Here is a 22,521-nt window from a genome sequence, read left to right as displayed (position 1 = left end):
TTCACAGTGTGGGAGTGGGAGGAATTACACCACATGAACCCTGTATCACTTCGAAGTCAAAATGAGGAACGCTTCACGTAATTTGCGTGTCATCCTTGCGCAGGGGCCATGCTAATCTTCTCTGTATCGTTCCAATTTTAGTATACGTGTAACCGAAGTTACACAATATCAGAGCAGGGAGGTGTCTGGTTTATATATGGGTATGGACCCGGACCCCTGGGAGTCGTGGTGCGACCCTCCGACAGTCCTGTATGTGAGCAAACTGCCTCAGAGTGGCTTTATATAGGCAGAGAGCAGAACAGCCTTCAGAGCTCAGGCCCTTGGGCTGCTGCAGCTTGTACAAGTCAGAGGGACCCAATCTGACCCAGGTCTGAACAATTATGACTTTTGTCTGAATGCTGAAGGCTTGCAAGGCATGCTGGGAATTTTACGCAATGAGCCTTCATGTCAGCGGGCGGGGTGGGCGGGGAAGGGAAGGCAATCAGAGAAGGGCGGGGCAGACGGAAAGAGACGAGGGTCAAGGGGAGGCCCATAGAGAGACAGACCAGCTGCCACAAGGGGTCAGTGCTTGGGCTCGTTCAGAGCAGCAGCTGCTTCCCGGCTCAGCTTTAAAACACAGCTCCTGTAAAGAACAAAGAAGAAACCAGGACCTGAACCGCGAACGAACACAGCCCAGGCTTCGCGTCCTGGTGTCGGGCCTTTCTGTTCCGTGAAGCCGGTGTGATCTCACACGGAAGGTCTGGACAGGAAATCCACTCTGGAGTCCAGTAAAGTTCTAAGTGTCGGGATGAAAATGTGTTTCATACCAGTTTTCCACATTTAAAGATGTTTAAAGTGGATGAACAGAGTCTGACGTGGTGCAGCAGCGCCCTTTGCCGGCGGGGCCGCGAATTACCGTTCCAATTTTAGTATACGTGTAACCGAAGCTTCACAGTGTGGGAGTGGGAGGAATTACACCACATGAACCCTGTATCACTTCGAAGTCAAAATGAGGAACGCTTTCACGAATTTGCGTGTCATCCTTGCGCTGCCGGGGGGCGTATCTTCGGGTCTCCCTCTGTTCTCCCTGAGTTCTTCCTAGGTTCACCCAGCTTGAGCCCGCCCTTACGCCATGATTGGCGGATTCTCCCTAGCTTCCTTCAGCCATTGGACGGTTCTTGCTAAAGATTCCTACTCTGATTGGCCGGGCTCTGCCTGCTGTGATTGGTTTGGTCGTGACCGCTATATCAGACGCGATCACTGCCGCCGGAGAGTTTCGAGAGATCGATAGACAGCAAATAAGAAGATTACAACAACGGTAAGATGGCTAAAGTTTGTTTCTGAGTGACTGTTTGTACGTACTGTTGTTAGCGACGAGCTGTCAAACATGATGTTGTATAAGAGGCTTTATATTAAAGTTTGAGTACTTTTTTTCAGTAACTGGTGGCGCATTTCTCAAATGTAAATGGTGTACTGTACCGTTAGCTAACGACCGAGCAGTTGATAATAATGTCCAAGGACAGTAACTTAACTGACGGCGTATTTTTCAAATTTAAATGGTGTACTGTACCGTTAGCTAACGTTAACGGCCGAGCCTGTTGATAAAAATGTCGAAGGACAGTAACGTAACTGACGGCGCATTTTAAAAATTTAAATGGTGTACTGTACCGTTAGCTAACGTTAACGGCCGAGCCGTTGATAAAAATGTCAAAGGACAGTAACGTAACTGACGGCGCATTTTAAAAATTTAAATGGTGTACTGTACCGGTAGCTAACGTTAACGGCCGAGCTGTTGATAAAAATGTCAAAGGACAGTAACGTAACTGACGGCGCATTTTTCAAATTTAAATGGTGTACTGTACCGTTAGCTAACGTTAACGGCCGAGCCGTTGATAAAAATGTCAAAGGACAGTAACGTAACTGACGGCGCATTTTTCAAATTTAAATGGTGTACTGTACCGTTAGCTAACGGCCGAGCTGTTGATAAAAATGTCAAAGGACAGTAACTTAACTGACGGCGCATTTTTCAAATTTAAATGGTAATAGTATACTGTAGCTAGTAACGACCGAGCTGTTGAACATGATGTTGTATGAGACGTTTTCTTTTGGGTGTATTTTGTAATTGATTTCATTAATTCAAGTCATGGTGCATTTTTCGCAAGGCTACAGATTCAAAATGTGTATTAACATGTAATCAGTGTCACAGCCGGCTTTCTAATTAATGTTGAGGCTATTTTTGGTCATATTCACAGTAAATCAAGGTGCATTTTCAAATTTCAAGAGTGATCACATCTAAAATGAGTACTAACATGTAACTAGTGTTACAGTCTGCTTTCTATTTAATGCTGAGGCTATTTTTAGTCTTTTACAGTTAATAAAGGTGCATTTTCACATTTCAAATCGTTCTAATAATCACAATGTACATTAGTATTCATGCAGACAGTTCTGTGGTGTCACTGGGCTTCTTGGGTCTAACTGCTGGCTGTTTTTGGTGTACAGATGGACTACATTCCAAATTTCCAGCTGCGGGTCGGTACGGATGAGTTGACGCTGAAAGCTTCTCCTGAGGCAGAAGCCTTCATCCGCCAGCAGCAGGGCATCCTGTCCTACCGGCCCAAGGGGGCAGCCGCGGTGCTGAGCCAGGCTACCGCCTTGGTCCAGGCTGCAGAGGGGGACACAGGGGACACCAAGCTGGTGCTCAGTCAGCACAGCATCCAGTTTGGAAAGTACAGGGGGCAGACTTTCCACTGGTTGCTGAGCAATGACATGGGGTACACCTCCATGGTCATGGCTGGGCACCAGGACGAGCGTGAGTCGGGTGACACCACCACATCACCCGCCATGCTGAACAAGGACTCCCTCTCCCGGTACGTCAGGCTGTTCCCCAGAGTCATGTCTGTGATCCAGCAGAGGAGGATGGCTAACGGCTCCCTCTCCGCCTCCTCTTTTGGTGACCAGGATGACAGGCTGGTGGGTTTTGGGGAGCACGCCGGGCTCACGTATCGGGAGTTTTATGAGTCGGCTGACCCTGTCGTGCAGAGGTGAGTCAGAGACTGAGTCTGAACTAAACACTGGTGTTCCTGCTGTTTCCACATTTACTCTAACTGACCCTCATCCATCCACAGTTACAGGATGTGGCTGCGGAAGGCCCGGGTGCAGTCTGTGGGCTCGAAGATGGACCACCTGAAGAAGTTTGTGCTGAGGAGGGACCACAAGAGAGCAGCCTCATCTTCTTCAGGTCCACCTTCCTCCTCCTCCACAGCCACCACCTCCTCCTCTACTGCACCTTCTGCAAAATGGCAGAAAGTCATCCACAGTACGTATCAGCTTACAAACACTGCTTTGTGTGCAGATGTTTTGATATAGTCAGAGTTTATTTGGAATTATTTGTAATGTTTTCTGTGTGCGCACTTGTGTGTGTGTTCAGTTTCCTCCTCAGAGGATGATGACCTGGAGATGGTGGCAGCTGCTGTGCAAGTTGAGAAGTCCCTCTGTTCAGGTAATGACATCACAATAACCTTCACAACAACTTTGAATGTATTGTAATAAATGAGTAATGCACAATGCCAGGTGAAAACATTTTTATTAGTCTGACTGTCACATGTCTTTTTTGTATCTTAGTTCCAGCTCCAGCACCAACTCCAGCTCCAGCTCTAGCATCAGCACCAGCTCCAGCTCCAGCACTAGCACCAGCTCCAGCACCAGCTCCAGCTCCAGCACTTGCACCAGCTCCAGCTCCAGCTCCAGCACTTGCACCAGCACCAGCTCCAGCACCAGCTCCAGCTCCAGCACCAGCCACAGGACAGAGACCTGTAAGTGGGCTGCGATCAGCTGAAGTTAGTAATCTGTTAAAATATTAAATGTTCCAGTTATTGTCAAAAAGGATTTATAATGTCCTGTCTCTTCTTCAATTATTGGTTTCTAATTATTTAGCTATAAATGACATTTCATTTGTCCTTTCAGTTTTATACTCTGCTTTGTTTTGTTAAAGCACTTTGTAAACTGTGTTTTGAAAAAGTTCTATATAAATCAAGTTCATTGTTATTATTATATTAATCTCTGTGTCTTTGTTTATGTGTGTATTTCAGGTTCTGCTTCCAGGCGGCTGGAAGGCCTCACTGCCTCTCGCGCAGCAAGGCTGGGTGAGCCAGGCGCTCTTCAGCCTCGACCAGACCGGTCGAATTGTGCTGAAGAACGAGCTGCAGACATGGTACCTCCCTCCTGGACCCAGAAGGCTGTATTACCAGCCTCCTGCCTCACCAGACGTGTTTTTTCAGCGGCCTTTCTTCCTGTGGGTACCGCACAAGATGTGGCAGTGCCACATCAAGTGCCCAACATGTACCCACGGGATGACAGGGTGCGGCCTGTACAAAACCGTCCGTAAGGTGCTGGACATGGACGGCTGGTACTTCATGGGCACGGAGTACCTGGAGTGCCGCCGGTGCAAGCGGAAGCTGGCCTCATGGGGGGGCAGCATTCTGTCACAGCTGGAGGATCGGTACAGGACGCTGTTTCCTGCTGTGCTCACCTACAAGTAAATCACAAACTATACACGTTGCTCACACTGAAAGAAGCAAATGAATTACACAAGGGATTTTATAATATATGTATATATTATATTGTATTACATAAATGTTATCCCATCTGTTCTGTAGGTTGTCTTGCGACAAGAAGGTGCTGGCACAGATGAGGGGAAGGACGCTGGGCAACAGTGCCGCCCGCCTGCGCTCCTACCTGGTGGAGCAGCACACGACAGCCTGGATCGATTGCTGCCTGCGCTTCATGGGCACTTACAAGCACTTTGTAGTGCCAGGAGTGAGCGCGCCGCCTCCTCCAGCCCTCCCACAGATGGCCGCCGTGCCCAGCCGGCAGTGGATCCTCCGGGCCTACGCCACCGACAGCTTCTCCCGCTTGGGGGAGATGAGGGCGAAGCTGACGTCGGTCTACGGCTCCATCCTAAAGATGGACTCCACTAAAAAGGTAAATAGTTCAGATCATCTCCACATCATTTTGTGCGACATGTATTGTATGTACCATGTAATTACTGTTTACACAGCTGTTAAGTGGTCTGACACGCACAGTTCTAACCGGTTGCAGTACTTACAGTTTATGTACTTTCGTTCTGTAGATCACCAGGAAGCTCGCCGGCCACGCGGCGGGGACGGCCCAGTGGGTGACCAGCGTGGGGAATGAGTACGGGCAGGTGCTCATCTCGGTGGTCACTGCCGCAGAGGGCCACGGGCTGAAGGTGATGGCCAGCGGGCTGGTCAGGCGTTACCGGCAGGCCGGGCAGGAGCCGCCCACGGTCCTGTATGTGGACCGAGACTGCTGCTGCACGACGGGAGGCACGCCCGCGTCTGCCGCACTCTTTCCTGAGTGGACGCAGGTCCTGGTCAGGCTGGATGTGTGGCACTTTATGCGGAGGCTGGCTGCAATGGTGACCACCGACAGCCACCCCCTCTACGGCAGCTTTATGCGGCGCCTTTCGGCCGCCATCTTCGCCTGGGACCCGGAGGACGTGGCACTGCTGAAGAGAGCAAAGGATGCTGTGGGGCCCGCCGCCTGGAGCAGCGTCTCGCTGAGGGAGATGGCTCTGCACTGCCGCCGCTGCACACGTGGGGTCGCCCAGACCGAGCGCCTCATAGAGGAGGTCCTGCAGCACTTTGGGCCAGCCACGGACACCATGGGCATCCCTCTGCTGGACCGGCACAGGATGGAGGGAATCTGGAGTGTGCAGCGCCAGCACTTGCAGTGCATCCAGGACCCCGCAGGCGTGCAGCTGTACACCAGGACGGGCCAGGTGACAGTGGGAGGAGTCAGCGTGCCCGTACTCCGCTGCGCCCGCGGCACAACCTCCCTGGAGTCGTTCCACCTCCATCTAAACAGGTTCATTCCAGGTAAGTGTCCGAAACCCGAAAAACAAATGTAAGTGTCTGACCAGTGTTTGCCGGCTCCCGCTTAACCTGAACGTCCTCTTTCCAGGCACCAGTGCTAGTGCCATGAACTTCCAGCTCTACCTGCTGGAAGGGCTGACGAGGTGGAACGAGGACCGCGGGCGTGCCATAGTGGCAGGAGGGGGCGGGCAGCAGCAGCAGCGGAGCTACAGCAGCCGCGACATGGATGCTGTCAACCAGCTGTCCGAGGCGCTGTACGGGATCCGGCTGTTTGACAGCTACACCCAGCCCAGGGAGTACACAGGTAACACACACGCGCACACACACACACACACACACACACACACACACACACACCAGTGCAGTCAAATATGCACATGTAAGAATGCACACATGACCACACATACATGACAGTAGAACGGCTTGAATTCCAACACTACTAGAACGGCCATAAGTGGTCATTTTGACCACTAGATTTTAAACTCTGTAATCTCTTATGTAAATACCCAATTTAGTGATGAATGCATTCATTGTGTCATTATATATTTTTCAAATCGAAATAATGCCAAAATGTACATTTTAACAAGTTTAATTATAAATGTATTAATATTCATATCATCACACACAGCTGGAGACCGCTAACACAGTAAGAGACAAGAGAGACAATGAAAGCAGCAAACCCCGAGAAAAATGTAACAATGAAACCCGCGAAATGATGTGCGGTCAATATGACCGCTTATGGCCGGAATAGGCATAACTTATAATATTTTCTTTGTCTTTTGTGTAATTCATATAAAAACTATTACAAATTAAAATTCACATTACTTTTATGAAAAGTAAGTTTGCAGTTTGCAGCATTACAGTTTGGCTTAAAACTTATATTCTGCTTCTAATGCTTCATTCTCCGCCAACTATTAAAAAGCTTCATTCTCTTCAGACAAGACTTCAAATAAATTAAAGCCACCCCGTTCAGTTTGGCCTCAGGTTTTTAACAAAGCTTTTAGATATTGTGGACATATTTCAAAGTTTTCATGGCCAGCAATCTGTATTTAGCTTCAGCTGGTCAACAGGGAGCATTCACAACCGCAAGTTCTTCAGAACTTGCCTCTCTAGTTGGTTATTATATTATCAATGTATCTCATGCGTTTTGTGCTCTGTGCCGCCACACAGGGGAGTCTATCGGGGTGGAATACCTTTTCACCCAGACTGGACGAGTCCTGGAGGACATGCAGGACGACCCCGAGGTCCTGCAGGAGGAGGAGGAGGAGGAGGAGGAGGCAGAGGGTGAGGCAGAGGGTGAGGAGGACGAGGAGGACGAGGGGCACTTTCAGGAGTATCTGTATGAAATGGATTCCCTGGAAGGCCCCACCGCACCAGAGTCCGCCGCGTCCAATAAGGAGGACACCCCTCCAGAGGCTGAGCAGGTAAATGATTGTCTTACCTTTCTTCATCAGCTCTGTGGCAGCCAGTGTCAAAGCAACATGACGACTGACATTTTTCATCTGCCTTCTGTAGGAGACCGTGTTGGGCCCCGACGGCTCGCCAGGTTACCAGCACGTCGTCAACCTGGCCCAGTCTCTTGTCAGCCTGCGGCTGGTGGGGTACGTCACCCAGGCAAAGGAGGTGGAGATCCTGGGCTTGTGGGATAAGCTCCCAGAGAGAGACAGGGGCCCTGTGCAGTATCCACAGCGGTACAGGGACCATCTCTCTCACGGGAGATTTAAAAAGCCCAAGTCTGGCACCCACAACCCCACTGATGTGATGGCGGGCTTGGAGAGCATGAAGCGGTAAGTGACACACAGCCGAGCTGATGCGAAATTGCTCAAATGCGTCAACGCTTTCCTGTAACGAAATCACTCTGAGTTAAGGGACTCAACTGACTCTGCTTCCCGTGTTACATTTGTTTCCGCAGCTGTTACCTCAGTCAGGGAAGTGGCCCAGCGCAGAGGCCTGATGCCAGCAGACTGGTGGAGGCGATCTGCGTCGTTCTCTGCAGGGTCCACCCCCAAAACCAGAGCCTTGCTGGTGCACGGAGGAGCCGCTGGTCCCTGGTTCTGGGGAGCTACATCACCATCAGGGACAGCGTGCTGAACCATCCCACCCTCCGGACGAAGCTGCAGCTCTTTGAGCTCAACCAGCGGACGCTCACGCAGTGGTGAGTAGCTGTCGTCTGGGTGATATGCTAATCCAATCCGATATTATAGTCGCATTGTAGATGCCACGCTGTCATAAGGCTTCCAGAGGGAACGCGTTTGCCCAAAGACGGCTTGAGTTCTATGAAAAATGTGCTGACGTGACACGCTTTAATAACAGCAAACCTGTTTGACCCCTGCCTGTAGGTTCAACTGGAGGAAGGCGAAGCTGGAGGGTCTCGTCCTCCATGCCGCTGTGCCAGATGCCAGCTTCCCCTTGGTGGCGCCAGAGCCCATGCTGCCCGTCAGGGAGAGGCCACAGTCACTCCCCCAGATGACTGCTCTCCTCGGGGCACCAGGGTCCACACTCCCTGCCATGGAGAGGCCAAAGCACCTCCCCGGTGCGTCTTTCCAGCCGGGCCCCTCACAAGCCCCAGACACCATGGCTCGTCCGGGTGAATCTGTCGCCGCCACCACCACCACCACCGCTACTGTCACCGCGGCCTCAGGTGACAATGTAGCTGCCATTGTCGCTGCTGTTGCTGCCACTGTTGCTGCTGTGCCAAAGACAACTGCATGGAAGCGGCGAAGGCTGCAAGAGCAGAGGCAGGAAGCAGAGAGAAAGGGTGAGGACTTCAAAACGAAAGCCCCCTTCTCCTGCATCTGCAGCCTCTGCAAGCAGCCTAAGACCAAACATTTTGGACACAGCCGCTTCCATAGCAAGAAGAGAAAAACAATGTTTCACTTCTGCCAGGCAGCAGCAGGCGGCAAAACTGTGGAGCAGTGGCTGGAGGAGCAGAGGCGAGAGGAGGAGGAGCGGTGAACTGACACCTGTCAGACTGTTGTTCACCTCCTGGCCTCCTGTTTTTTGTATATATTTTGTATATATTTGTATATATTTTGTATATATTTTGTATATATTTATATAGTTTTCCTGCCATGTTCAATTACAACTGTCAAAATCAAAACAATTCATGAGGATTTCTCTGATTACGATCAGGGGCATCAAAATGATCGGCAAAAAAGAAAAGGATCTTCTTGTATTGTTACTTTTATGCCGGTAATGAAAGAGTTCACCTGAAACAAGTTTGCCAGCCTCACAGGGCCTTTAAACTTAAAGTAGGAGACAACATCATTGACACAACTATGCTTGTCTGTAATCCGCCTATTTCCAGGGCTGGTTAACTTCTACTCATATGCTAAACCACCTCAATGTACCTGACGCAGGTAGTGTGTGAGACAACTGGTCATTTGCACGTGTATGCCTGCTTTGACGTCTGTGCCTCACAGCAGGGTCTGTTCAGTTCTACTCATATGCTGATGGACCTTAATGGGCCTCGGTGTCGAAACGCTGGTTATTCCTATTCATGTGCTGATGTGTCCGACACTTTGTTTTGTCTGCCACGGATGTGTTTACTCAGCTCCTTAGGACACTGAGGAAACAGACCCAGCAGGCCACAGTCATTACCAAACATGCCTGTTGTGATTCCTGCAATGACACACTTGTGCTGTAACTCTTCATTTCATGCACACACTTGACACTTGTTACACTTGTAAGTGAGCTCTTTCTTTTTTACATAAGTTGTGCTGCGTTTATTTCTGCAGCTCACATAATAATAATAATAATAATGATAATGTTTATTTTATAAAGCACTTCTCAGGGCACACAAAGACACTGACACTTTGCTTTACTTTGTACATTTTGTATTGCACTTGTATATATTTCCTTTTGACATTGTGTGCATGTTTCTTTACTGTGCACATCACAATAAACACTTTGAATCTTTCAGTCTTGAATCTTGAATCTTTACAGGTTAAAAGGCAGAATAATAAAAACACACTAGAAACACAAAAAAGGAGTTATAAGTTATACATAAAAAGCAGTTTTATGTATAACTTATAACATTTTGGTGAGTGTCTGGAAGGTTGTGAGGTCTGTAGAGTCTCTGATGTGTTTGGGAAGGGATACATGTTGTCTACTGAGTGTCCACAGGAACAAGTATTCATTTCCCATTTAGAGCCATGTGTGTTTGTGTGGAAACATGATATCCAGCCTTTACTTCTGTGTTGATGACCTTCTTGTGGCTCTGACATACAATTTCGCTGCCTGCTATATTTCAAAAAAACTTCAAATTACAGTATAATAATTGTGGGGAATTGTAATACAATTGAGGAGGACAGGGGGAAAGAAAACTGACACACCAGTAGCCAGACCTTGTATTTTTCTGAATGATACAGAGATTTGGTAATTTTTTATCTTAAACAATTGCTATTTTATTCCTCTTTTCTCTAAAAATTAGAGGTGGCACAATCTCTTCCGCCTCTTTGGATCAGCCTCCCCTGATGATGGGCGGGTGGGACTGATGAGACTAGGGGATGGGCTCAGCGGCAGGACATGCCTCTTCTGTGGACTACAAATATCAGAGGTGGCTTGGGATCATCTTCACTTTCAACCTGCAGAGATGTCCTCCACCAAGGATAGAAGGTAAACAACTCTTCAATGGCACTCATTTTGAAAAGAGCTCACAGCCACAGTGGCTCTTGGGTCAGTTTTCAACAAAAGAAATCCTTTTGAGATGAAAAATGCTGAAATGTAACTGAACAAGAAGACAAGGGATTCTGTCACATCACTAACTTTGTTTTTTTCCAGTAGATGCGAGCCCAAAGAGGAGCCTAAAGAGGTTCCAGTGACCGAGCTGCTGCAGGAGGTCAAGCAGGAGAAAGGTGGGTGATTGTCATGTTTCATATCTCAGCAGCTCGTTGTTTTTGTGGCTGCAGCATTTTCAAAGACATTCTGTGTACAGTAGGAATAATTGCTTTCTGTCTTATCAATTGCAGTCACCGATGATGACGCAGACCAGCCAGGAGAGCCAGAGCCAGAACCAGAGCCAGGGGCCCTGCAGCAGGAGCCACAGTGCAGCACCTGGTCTCCTCCCAGGCTGAGCAGTTTTCAGGCGGCTGCTTCCAGACCTTCCACCTCCGGGGCAGCCGAAACAAAACTTTGCTTTCCCTGCCCTCACTGTGGGAAACCAATGGACAATACCCACATGCACTACAAGGGACTGGTGTATTGCGAGTCAAGGGAGGGGTCATTCCTGGAGGGAGGCAAGACCCTGGAGGAGTGGCTGTTGGGCAGAGGGGTGGCCCGGACGACCGCCTGGCGCCTCAACAAGAGGTTCTGGGAGGCCAGGTTCGGGACATTGCCATCAAGGAAAGAGCGCATCTGTCCCAAGTGTGGCGAGAGGACCACGAGGGCAACGGGCCACACAGTGCTGCGGGCCGCCAAGGAGACATTCTGCTCAAAGAGTGACCCACAAGGTCGCTCCCCGGAGCAGTGGTTGGTGGAGAAGAGGGGCGGCGTGACAGAGGAGCAGAGGAAGGCCAAGGAGCGTGAGGTGCGCAATGCCCGTTCGAGAGAGAAGAGAGCGCAGAGGGGGAAGCTCCCCAGGCTCTGCTCAAAGTGCGGTGAGAGACTGACGAGGGCGATGGGCCACACTGCACTGCAGAGGGAGACATTCTGCTCAAAGAGTGACCCACAAGGTCGCTCCCCGGAGCAGTGGCTGGCGGAGAAGAGGGGGGGCATAACAGAAAAACAGGCTAAGGCGCGTGATGTGCGTAATGCCCGCGCCAGGGAGAAGAGAGCGCAGAAACTGAAAAAAAAAGCTCCAAGCTGCCCCCCGCCTGAGAAAGGAGAGCGCAAAGGGGGGAAAAAAACGCTCCAAGCTGCCCCTGAAATAAACTGACCCCCACATAAAGTGCCCCGTCCTGACGCCGAGAGCACATATAGGCTTATTTGTGTGGTCACTGTGTGACGTGTGGTGTCTTTAAATTATTCTGTGTGCTGTGTTTTTTAGTTTTTATTTATTGCTGTGTGATTGTGTGTGTGTTGCACTTTTAATAATAAAAGTTTTTATTCTTACCAACTGTACTTTGTCAGTGAATTATTACTTGTATGTACTCAGAATAGATGTTTATTGTCATTGTTTCAGAAACAAGGAAACACAATTAGCAGCTCTTTGTTTTGACAAATAAATATCACTATAAACAAGATAAAAATCCTAACATATATATAAATAATACAATATGTACAACCAGATAAATAGAAAACAAAAAGGTTCAGTAGGGGGGTATTTAAATGAGGTGTGTGGGGGGGGGGGGATTATAGCACTTCCACACTGGGGTGGGGGTTGTTTGGAGAGTGGGGGGGGGGGCATTTAACTGCCTGTGGGAAGATGCTGTTCTTCAGTCTCGATCTAAATCTGTACCTGTCATTGATCTGATACATTGATAGATCTGTACCTGCCCTTGATCTGTACAACAGGAGGAGAAAAGGTCATTTTCGTCCGTATTTAGGAGCGCGATGTGTTAACGTGCCGCTGCTACTGCCTGCAGGTAGCACATGGCTACTTAATATGCGCAGCTCCGATCCGCCCCCAGCCGGTTCTCGCTGGAGGCTGCAGCGCACCTCTGCCGGCACCGGGGGCGCCTCGGAGAACAAGCCCCACCCTTTGCGCAGGGGCCATGCTAATCTTCTCTGTATCGTTCCAATTTTAGTATACGTGTAACCGAAGTTACACAGTAAGGGGTGTCTGGTTTATATATGGGTAGGGACCCGGACCCCTGGGAGTCGTGGTGCGACCCTCCGACAGTCCTGTATGTGAGCAAACTGCCTCAGAGTGGCTTTATATAGGCAGAGAGCAGAACAGCCTTCAGAGCTCAGGCCCTGGGGCTGCTGCAGCTTGTACAAGTCAGAGGGACCCAATCTGACCCAGGTCTGAACAATTATGACTTTTGTCTGAATGCTGAAGGCTTGCAAGGCATGCTGGGAATTTTACGCAATGAGCCTTCATGTCAGCGGGCGGGGTGGGTGGGGAAGGGAAGGCAATCAGAGAAGGGCGGGGCAGACGGAAAGAGACGAGGGTCAAGGGGAGGCCCATAGAGAGACAGACCAGCTGCCACAAGGGGTCAGTGCTTGGGCTTGTTCAGAGCAGCAGCTGCTTCCCGGCTCAGCTTTAGCACACAGCTCCTGTAAAGAACAAAGAAGAAACCAGGACCTGAACCGCTAACGAACACAGCCCAGGCTTCGCGTCCTGGTGTCGGGCCTTTCTGTTCCGTGAAGCCGGTGTGATCTCACACGGAAGGTCTGGACAGGAAATCCACTCTGGAGTCCAGTAAAGTTCTAAGTGTCGGGATGAAAATGTGTTTCATACCAGTTTTCCACATTTAAAGATGTTTAAAGTGGATGAACAGAGTCTGACGTGGTGCAGCAGCGCCCTTTGCCGGCGGGGCCGCGAATTACCGTTCCAATTTTAGTATACGTGTAACCGAAGCTGCACAGTGTGGGAGTGGGAGGAATTACACCACATGAACCCTGTATCACTTCGAAGTCAAAATGAGGAACGCTTCACGAATTTGCGTGTCATCCTTGCGCAGGGGCCATGCTAATCTTCTCTGTATCGTTCCAATTTTAGTATACGTGTAACCGAAGTTACACAGTATCAGAGCGGGAGGTGTCTGGTTTATATATGGGTATGGACCCGGACCCCTGGGAGTCGTGGTGCGACCCTCCGACAGTCGTGTATGTGAGCAAACTGCCTCAGAGTGGCTTTATATAGGCAGAGAGCAGAACAGCCTTCAGAGCTCAGGCCCTGGGGCTGCTGCAGCTTGTACAAGTCAGAGGGACCCAATCTGACCCAGGTCTGAACAATTATGACTTTTGTCTGAATGCTGAAGGCTTGCAAGGCATGCTGGGAATTTTACGCAATGAGCCTTCATGTCAGCGGGCGGGGTGGGTGGGGAAGGGAAGGCAATCAGAGAAGGGCGGGGCAGACGGAAAGAGACGAGGGTCAAGGGGAGGCCCATAGAGAGTCAGACCGGCTGCCACAAGGGGTCAGTGCTTGGGCTCGTTCAGAGCAGCAGCTGCTTCCCGGCTCAGCTTTAAAACACAGCTCCTGTAAAGAACAAAGAAGAAACCAGGACCTGAACCGTGAACCAACACAGCCCAGGCTTCGCCTCCTGGTGTCGGGCCTTTCTGTTCCGTGAAGCCGGTGTGATCTCACACAGAAGGTCTGGACAGGAAATCTACTCTGGAGTCCAGTAAAGTTCTAAGTGTCGGGATAAAAATGTGTTTTATACCAGTTTTCCACATTCAAAGATGTTTAAAGTGGATGAACAGAGTCTGACGTGGTGCAGCAGCGGCCTCTGCCGGCGGGGCTGCGAATTACCGTTCCAATTTTAGTATACGTGTAACCGAAGTTTCACAGTGTGGGAGTGGGAGGAATTACACCACATGAACCCTGTATCACTTCGAAGTCAAAATGAGGAACGCTTCACGAATTTGCGTGTCATCCTTGCGCAGGGGCCATGCTAATCTTCTCTGTATCGTTCCAATTTTAGTATACGTGTAACCGAAGTTACACAATATCAGAGCGGGAGGTGTCTGGTTTATATATGGGTATGGACCCGGACCCCTGGGAGTCGTGGTGCGACCCTCCGACAGTCCTGTATGTGAGCAAACTGCCTCAGAGTGGCTTTATATAGGCAGAGAGCAGAACAGCCTTCAGAGCTCAGGCCCTTGGGCTGCTGCAGCTTGCACAAGTCAGAGGGACCCAATCTGACCCAGGTCTGAACAATTATGACTTTTGTCTGAATGCTGAAGGCTTGCAAGGCATGCTGGGAATTTTACGCAATGAGCCTTCATGTCAGCGGGCGGGGTGGGTGGGGAAAGGGAAGGCAATCAGAGAAGGGCGGGGCAGACGGAAAGAGACGAGGGTCAAGGGGAGGCCCATAGAGAGACAGACCAGCTGCCACAAGGGGTCAGTGCTTTGGCTCGTTCAGAGCAGCAGCTGCTTCCCGGCTCAGCTTTAAAACACAGCTCCTGTAAAGAACAAAGAAGAAACCAGGACCTGAACCGTGAACCAACACAGCCCAGGCTTCGCCTCCTGGTGTCGGGCCTTTCTGTTCCGTGAAGCCGGTGTGATCTCACACGGAAGGTCTGGACAGGAAATCCACTCTGGAGTCCAGTAAAGTTCTAAGTGTCGGGATAAAAATGTGTTTTATACCAGTTTTCCACATTTAAAGATGTTTAAAGTGGATGAACAGAGTCTGACGTGGTGCAGCAGCGGCCTCTGCCGGCGGGGCCGCGAATTACCGTTCCAATTTTAGTATACGTGTAACCGAAGTTTCACAGTGTGGGAGTGGGAGGAATTACACCACATGAACCCTGTATCACTTCAAAGTCAAAATGAGGAACGCTTCACAAATTTGCGTGTCATCCTTGCGCTTGCTGCATACTGCCTTCTCCGCCAAAGTAAGCCAAAGTAAGCCCACATCAGCCAATCACATTCGTCCTGTGTGCTTACATCCGACCAATCACGTGCCTCCCGCTGCCGGCTTAAATTTAGGCCCGCCGCTTTCGGGATCGTTCTCTCTCTGACAGTCCGTCTGTGCTTTGGTAAGTAGTGTATTACTCTGTCATGAAACGAACGTACATTTTTAAGGTTTTCAACAGTAAATAAATAGAAGAAGATGTCGCTATAGTTATCATAAAGTGTAAAATCAAATAAAAAAAAAAAAGGTGTCGTGTCGCTAAAATGTGCATTAAATGTAAAATCAAATGAAATAACGTTAGCTAGCGGTACAACACGACCGAAAACGGGACAGGTAGTCACCATAATCACAGCAATTAACTGAGTCGGTTGTAGGCACAGGCGAGTTAAGAGCAATGATTTATTAATACTAAAGTAAAGGGTTCTGCGATGAGCTGGCGACTCATCCAGGGTGTACCCTCGCCTTCGCCTATTGACCCCAGTAAGCCCCGCAACCTCTTAGGGGGAAAAGAGCGGCAACATCCCCGCGACCCTCACGGATAAGCGGAAAGAAAACGGAACGGAACGTAACATATGTCAATACTGACTGTACAATACGCCCATATGGACAATAAACTGTATTACCGCCCATATGAATGAACGATAAACTTTATTCCTGTCCGTATGAACGATAAACTATATGTATGTAGGCTATGTATATGTCCATACAACATTATATATATATATATATATATATATATATATATATATATATATATATATATATATATATATAAAATGTTATATGGACATATACATACTTTGGCATTTTATGTGATTTATCAAGTGGGGACACTAAAATGTTGCGCCTCATCTTTGACCCATATACAGGTATCTTTCAGATAACTAGAGCTAACAGTCTTTTCTTTTTTCATTCAGATAATGTATGCATACCCAATTTTTCGACGCCAGTCAGCCAGTTCGACCAGACTGCTGATGGCGCCCTCGGAGGAGGCAAAGACCGCCACCAACACCGGGTCTGGAAGGGCCAAACCCAAAGAGGAGGTGCTGGCAGAGGCCATTGCATTCGTCACTGGCTATGGTGGAGACCCAGCTAACAGGCTTCTGGTACTGGCTCACTGCCAGCTGCAGTTTGGCATGTTCCAGGGCCAGAGGTTCAGATGGCTCCTGGAGAACAGTCTTGGTTATGCAGTGTATTTACTGCACAGCATTTCCAAGGAAACCATGCAGCCAACCCCCCTGTCTGAGAACAAACAGCTGTTCAAGGAGTATACCTCTCAGATCAGAGAGATGACGGTGGAACTGGAGAAGTTTAGCCGTAAGCAGGAGATGCAGAGGAGAGCGAAGGACACTGGAGACCAGGGCTGTTTGATGGTGGAGTTTGGAGATTTTAAGGGTCGCTCCATGAAGGAGGTTTATGAGGACCAGAGCCAGAAGGCCCAGGCCCTCATCAATTACCTGAAGACTGCTGATGCCCGGCCCAACACCAACATGGCCATTTTCAAGACATATGTCTTGAAGAGACGCACTGCAGCCTCCACCCTCCCATCTTCAGCCTCCACTTCCGCTGTACCTCCTCCTGCACCCTCCACTTCCTCTGCACCTCCAGCAGGATTCCAAAGTGGCGCATGGAAGCCCGCCACTGTGAAATCTCTGCTGGCGCGTGGGAAAAATCTGTCTCCTTCACAGCTGGTGAAAAAGTTATTGTCACCAGCTAAACTCTGTGAGTAGGAGTGTGAATTCTGAATTTCCCCTACAGCAGTCCTACATGTATAGCTTGTACCATTTTAACAGATTATACAAACTTGTCCACTTTTTTCCAGCTCCAGCACCGCAGCTGACCTCACCCCGACCTTCAAAACCCTGGCAACTTTTTCCTTCTGGTAATTATGCAACATCTTACAGACATTTGTCTCTGTGTATTGTTAACTGTGGGCCTGATACTTTCAACATTACCTCTCCAGACTCTGCCGAGATTGATGATGAGGAAATGGTATCTGCTGCAGTGCAATGTGAGGCACAGCTAAATACAGGTGTGGCATCTGACACAAATGCAAATATGATGTGAATGTTTAGCGACAACACTAAGAATATTATTTTGTGGAACATTTCTACGTCTTAAATATATTTTTATTCCCAATAAAGCGTAAAACCACATCAACCAGGATGCAAACCTTAAAGATGTACAAAGGTGTCACTGTTTTTTTTCGTGTTTTTTGCTTAAGTCCACTCACCCAGTGGCGCCGCCAGGATTCAATTTCAAAGTACGCACAGAAACGGCAAATACAACAAATGGAAAAATACTTTAAGACAAAATCTAATGCTTTCGGTATCAGTGAAATAACAGATTGCAGCGCCCACATGATCTGTGCGACTGTGGTTATTCTGACACGAGTTAAATGGCTGCTGTGTGGAAAACCACGCTGTGGTCCGTAATCACGGTGCAGACGAGTGAGTTTGGAGCTGACCAGAGGAGAGAAAAAAAAGAGAACGATATGAAGCCGCCATGATACGATGACGTCGCCCCCGCTGATGAGGAACTATGAAGAACTCAGCTGTGATGGAAAAGCACCTAAACTGAGTGGAGTAGAGCTGAGCTGTATTGTGTAGTGGAGAAGGGGCAACACACGCTATGCGCAACTGCGCACACACGCGCGATCGTCCTCTGAGATGCGGCTGCGTCTCTCCAGGTCATTGTGTGAGAGAAAGAACAGCTCTGACTTGCTTGGGCAGACGTTATTTGGTGTCACCCGCTGATTTGCATAATTTAAATATCTAGCCCACCGAACCTTCCAATCCGTCCCGGTTCAGCACCCTGGACAGTGCACTGCAGACCTGCAGCATTTGTTTTCATCCACACTTTGCAAACGTGGTCGGGATTTGTAGAAGTGGCGTAAGTATCGGCGGTGCAACCGGTGCAGCTGCACTGGGGCCCAGACGCCGTCAGGTCCCATGAAGGAAGAAAGAAAGAAAAAAAAAAATAGCTGTCCAGAATTGCCACAGGCCCTGTTTTTGTGAATGAAATATCTGGGGCGGGTCGGTAAGGTAACGCTGAGTGGCCTTGATGCCTGTCAGTCATGATGAGTCTCGTCTCGTCACCTCTCTGCTGTGTCTGCAGCTGAGCACAGTGATGTGTCTCTCTCCCCGGCCTGGAGAGTTATTAATACCGTAAAATACCAAATAATAGTCAGGGCGTTTATTTGTTTCAATCACTGAACAGACCAGGCGTTTATTTGGGGACCAGGCGGCAATTTGGGACAGGCGTTTAATTCCTCCCTCTCAAAAATCCGGGATGAAAATGTCACAAACTTCTCCAGCTTCTCGGTGAATTCTCTGGCATCCTGCTGGGCAATCGTTGTCTTCTGCAGGTGAAGTTGTTGCGGTGGAGGAAACGATTCAGCCGACCAGCACTCGCTGCAAACTCCTCATCTCTGCTGTCACTCACGGTGGCGTACATTTGTTTCTCCATCGTCCTGATCATTTTGCGGGACACTCTCGTGGCGTGCCTGTTTGCTGATAACTCATCCCCGCATGTTTATCTCAGGATCCTCGCTAGCCTTCTTCCTCCCTCCAGCAGGCAGCCTGGCCCTGTTGCTGTCCTCCTCGGACAGACGCTGAAGCTCAGTTTGATTTTTCGCCGATCTCTCCCTCTCTTGGGGTCGACATAGAAACATCTAGGAGCAGCAGAATAAATAAATAAATAGATAAAATAAAAAACGGCCGTCCATCGGCCCATTATTGATCCCGGTACAGCCAGTCCAGCCCTGCATTAGCAGTTCTCTCGAGTGGCTGTGCGTGAGTCCAAGCCCGCGCCTGTGTTTAAGGGCACAAAAAAACATATTTGCACCGGGGCCTATCACCATGATGTTACGCTACTGAGAAGACATATGCATGGTGCTCACTAGCCTCTGCTGTTCCTATAAATAAATGCATCTCTGTGCAGAGAGGGATACAGGCAATGAAAAAGTGATTCCAAGTCCCCGCTTTCCCGCTAAGCAGAGAGAGGGAGAATTTACACAGAATACAAATTGCTTTAATTTTTAATTATTTATTTTTTTCACCTTCAAAAAAAGTACGCACAGTGCGTACAGGATTCCGGCTGGCGGCGCCACTGCACTCACCCATGTGCTCTAAATCAATCACCTGAATTTTAACGCCTTCTCATTCACACTTTAGCTCCCTCTGAACCGCTGGGACGGTGGACAGTCATTGCTCTAATCATTACAATAGTAGTTGTTACCGTGTCTGTGTGCATGTTTCATATCTGTGGGCATCATTAATACTTATGAATTCATTTTGCATAATTTTCCATGCGCTTACACTGGGTTCTTTGCTTCTTAATATTACTTAATGTACTACACTATCTACTATTAATTTTAACATTGTAGTATTTTATCATTAGTATTATTGACATTGTATTTTAACACTAGCATTATTAACATTGTACTATTTATTCAGTTTCTTTGTGTAGTATTTCTGCACTGTGGCACTTTGTGAGTTGCATTTATGGCATATTACTATCAAAACCAACATTCAACCTAATAAATTTCTCCTTCATTAGCTCTTGCAGCCACCGTGCCTCGTGAGGCCTGTACTCATCCTCCACCAACAGCTCTCCTTCACCAACCGCCAGCTGAGCTTCCCAGTCAGTGGAAGGATCAGCTTCCATCTTACCAGCAGGAGTGGATACAACACACTCTGTTCAAGGCCAACCCAAGTACCGGCAAGCCAGAGCTAGTGTCACAGCTGAAGCTTTGGTGGTATCCTCCTCAGCCCGTCCTCATTCACACCCAGCCTCCCGCCTCGCCTGACCACTTCTTCTGTCGGCCGTTGTTCCTGTGGATGCCCCAGAAGATGTGGCTGTTTCCTCTGGTCTGTGTTCGTCCAGCCTGCGGCAAGCACAGACTAACAGCTGCAGGGATCTACAGAACAGTGCGGAAGGTGCTGGACATCGACGGGTGGTATGACCTTGCCACTGAGTACCTGGAGTGCAAACGCTGCTCCAAAAAGTATCCTGCTTGGTCTGATGACATCTTAGGCCAGCTGGATATGGGCCACCGCAGCAAGTTTCCAGCTTTGCTCACTTACAGGTAATTCATAATTAATGTCAACCATTATTAGGTGCTTTTATTTGTGGGGTGTACTTTTTTTTTTTGACATTACACTCCTTCCTTTCATTAGATACTCGTGTGGCATCCGTGTGCTGAGGATGATGAGGGAGAGGACAATGGGCAACAGTGTTACCCAGCTGTACAAAAATCTGCAGGAACAACACAGCGAGGCATGGATGGAGCGTGTCCTGCAGTACCTGACAGCTTGTGAACCATTCACAAGGTCCACTGTTGTCCACCCCTCCGTCTTTGCTGAGCCTCCCTGCTTACCTGCCCTTCCCAAGCCCAAGTGGCTGTTCGCAGTTTATGCCAGGGATGTTCTCAGCTGGCTGCATGAGGTGAAGGCCAAAATCACCTCCATCTTTGGCTCTGTCCTCAAGATGGACTCCACCAAAAAGGTATCACAGCCCTGTTTATATACAGAATTTTGAGTGCATACATGATAGATTGATAGAAATAGTCTTTAATGTCATTGTACCAGCAGTACAACTACTGTGCAACTACTAAAAGCAATGCAGTACACACACACACACACAATCACTACACAAACACTTCCAAATGAAATACAGAGTAGCAGCATCAGAGAAACAGAGATTTAAATATTGCACTTACATTTCATAATAATGAACACAGTTTTTAACTCCTTATCTTTTCTGAATAGGTCACGAAGAAACTCGCTGGTGCTGCTGCAGGTACAGCTGCCTGGTGCACCAATTTTGGAAATGAGTACGGTCAAGTCCTTGTCTCGGTTCTGACAGCTGGTGAGGGACAAGCACTTGACACCATGGCAGCTGGCCTGGTGAAGCGGTACAGGGAGGCGGGTGAGGCGCCACCCAGGGTGATCTATGTGGACAGAGACTGCTGCAGTCAGCATGGCCCTTGTCGGGTGAAGGCCATGTTTGCAGGGTGGGATGAGCTTACTGTGCGCCTTGACATCTGGCATTTCATGCGCCGTTTTGCTGCAGGCGTCACCACTGAGGCTCACCCCCTGTATGGCATCTTCATGGCACGCCTGTCCACATGCATTTTCAAGTGGAATCTAGAAAATGTTGCTGCTCTTCGCCGTGCCAAGGAAGGTGAGCTGGCAGCAAGAAGTGTTGGCCACATCTCGGAGGAGGTGGTGACCACTCACATCACCCGGAGGGAGTTGGCACTGCACTGCAGGAGGAGGACCAGAGGAGTGGAGGAGACCAGCAGACTGATCCAGTGTTGCCAACTTGGCGACTTTCTCGCTAGATTTAGCGACTTTTCAGACCCTCTTAGCGACTGTATTTCTAAAAAGAGACAAATTTAGCGACTTATTCAGATCATCAGGGGAAAGGCGAGAAACATATCATATTGTAATTCACATGCTGCTCAGAGTCATCGCAGTCCACGGCTCCTCTGCAGCAGCGCCGGCTCTTTCCCCTCTCAAACGGCTGCACAGGCAGCAGGCCGGTGTGTGTGTGTGTGTGTGGCCGGCCGGGGCAGCAGGAGCAGATGCCGCGGCTGCTCGCGCTGAGGATTTGAGACCGGATAGCTGCCATTTACTCTGTTTTGATCTGTTAATTCTCTGACTTCTTAGTCTTTCATGGTTCCACTGGTACTTTACCAGTGATAAGATGCTGAGTCTAGATCTTCTCTCTCACTCTTTATCTCCAGAATAGGATGTTCCTCTATCTTGTAAAAATGCACATAGTTCGTTTGATCTTCTCCCTCCCTTAACTGTTTTTACTTCAAATATGCTTTGTCTCTGTAGTGAGTTTGTGATAATTTGGTAAAGATTTCTCTATAAACCTTTTGTGTATATGGCTAAAAATAATCTCCCCCTCACTGCATGAGACACAACCAGTAAGATATATGCAAATTGGTACGTGATTACGTCATCAATATGTAAATGAGCGTATGGCGTCATCTGGCGACTTTTAGCGACTTTTTGAGCTAGTGCTAGCTACTTTCATTGGAAAAGAGTTGGCAACACTGGACTGATCGGGTCACTGATCAGGCGGATTCTGTCATAGCTTCCTTCAGCCATTGGACGGTTCTCGCTAAAGATTCCTACTCTGATTGGCCAGGCTCTGTCTGATGTGATTGGTTT

General features: G+C 48.8%; 1 protein-coding gene and 4 non-coding genes across 5 annotated transcripts; 1 reads left to right on the top strand and 4 right to left on the bottom strand.

Annotated features, from left to right (window-relative positions):
* Nucleotides 1-57: 57 nt before the first annotated feature.
* On the bottom strand, nucleotides 58-164 carry LOC115566571 (U6 spliceosomal RNA). The gene has a single exon (XR_003981056.1). It is a non-coding gene; the product is annotated as a U6 spliceosomal RNA (small nuclear RNA).
* Nucleotides 165-7,189: 7,025 nt separating this feature from the next.
* Nucleotides 7,190-8,828, top strand: LOC115566031 (uncharacterized). The gene is made up of 4 exons (XM_030391777.1): nucleotides 7,190-7,297; nucleotides 7,389-7,660; nucleotides 7,786-8,028; nucleotides 8,213-8,828. Exons 1-4 carry the CDS (start codon nucleotides 7,220-7,222, stop codon nucleotides 8,826-8,828), a joined length of 1,209 nt encoding a protein of 402 aa, XP_030247637.1. The 5' UTR covers nucleotides 7,190-7,219.
* Nucleotides 8,829-12,476: 3,648 nt separating this feature from the next.
* On the bottom strand, nucleotides 12,477-12,582 carry LOC115566511 (U6 spliceosomal RNA). Its single transcript, XR_003981000.1, has one exon. It is a non-coding gene; the product is annotated as a U6 spliceosomal RNA (small nuclear RNA).
* An 811-nt stretch (nucleotides 12,583-13,393) lies between these two features.
* LOC115566565 (U6 spliceosomal RNA) lies at nucleotides 13,394-13,499 on the bottom strand. Its single transcript, XR_003981050.1, has one exon. It is a non-coding gene; the product is annotated as a U6 spliceosomal RNA (small nuclear RNA).
* An 819-nt stretch (nucleotides 13,500-14,318) lies between these two features.
* On the bottom strand, nucleotides 14,319-14,424 carry LOC115566564 (U6 spliceosomal RNA). The gene has a single exon (XR_003981049.1). It is a non-coding gene; the product is annotated as a U6 spliceosomal RNA (small nuclear RNA).
* Nucleotides 14,425-22,521: the final 8,097 nt, after the last annotated feature.

Source organism: Sparus aurata, chromosome 16 (assembly GCF_900880675.1).
Source record: "Sparus aurata chromosome 16, fSpaAur1.1, whole genome shotgun sequence".
NCBI classification, from domain to species: Eukaryota; Metazoa; Chordata; class Actinopteri; order Spariformes; family Sparidae; genus Sparus; species Sparus aurata.
Note: the sequence above shows the minus strand (reverse complement) of the source record. Positions and strands in the feature narration are given on the sequence as shown.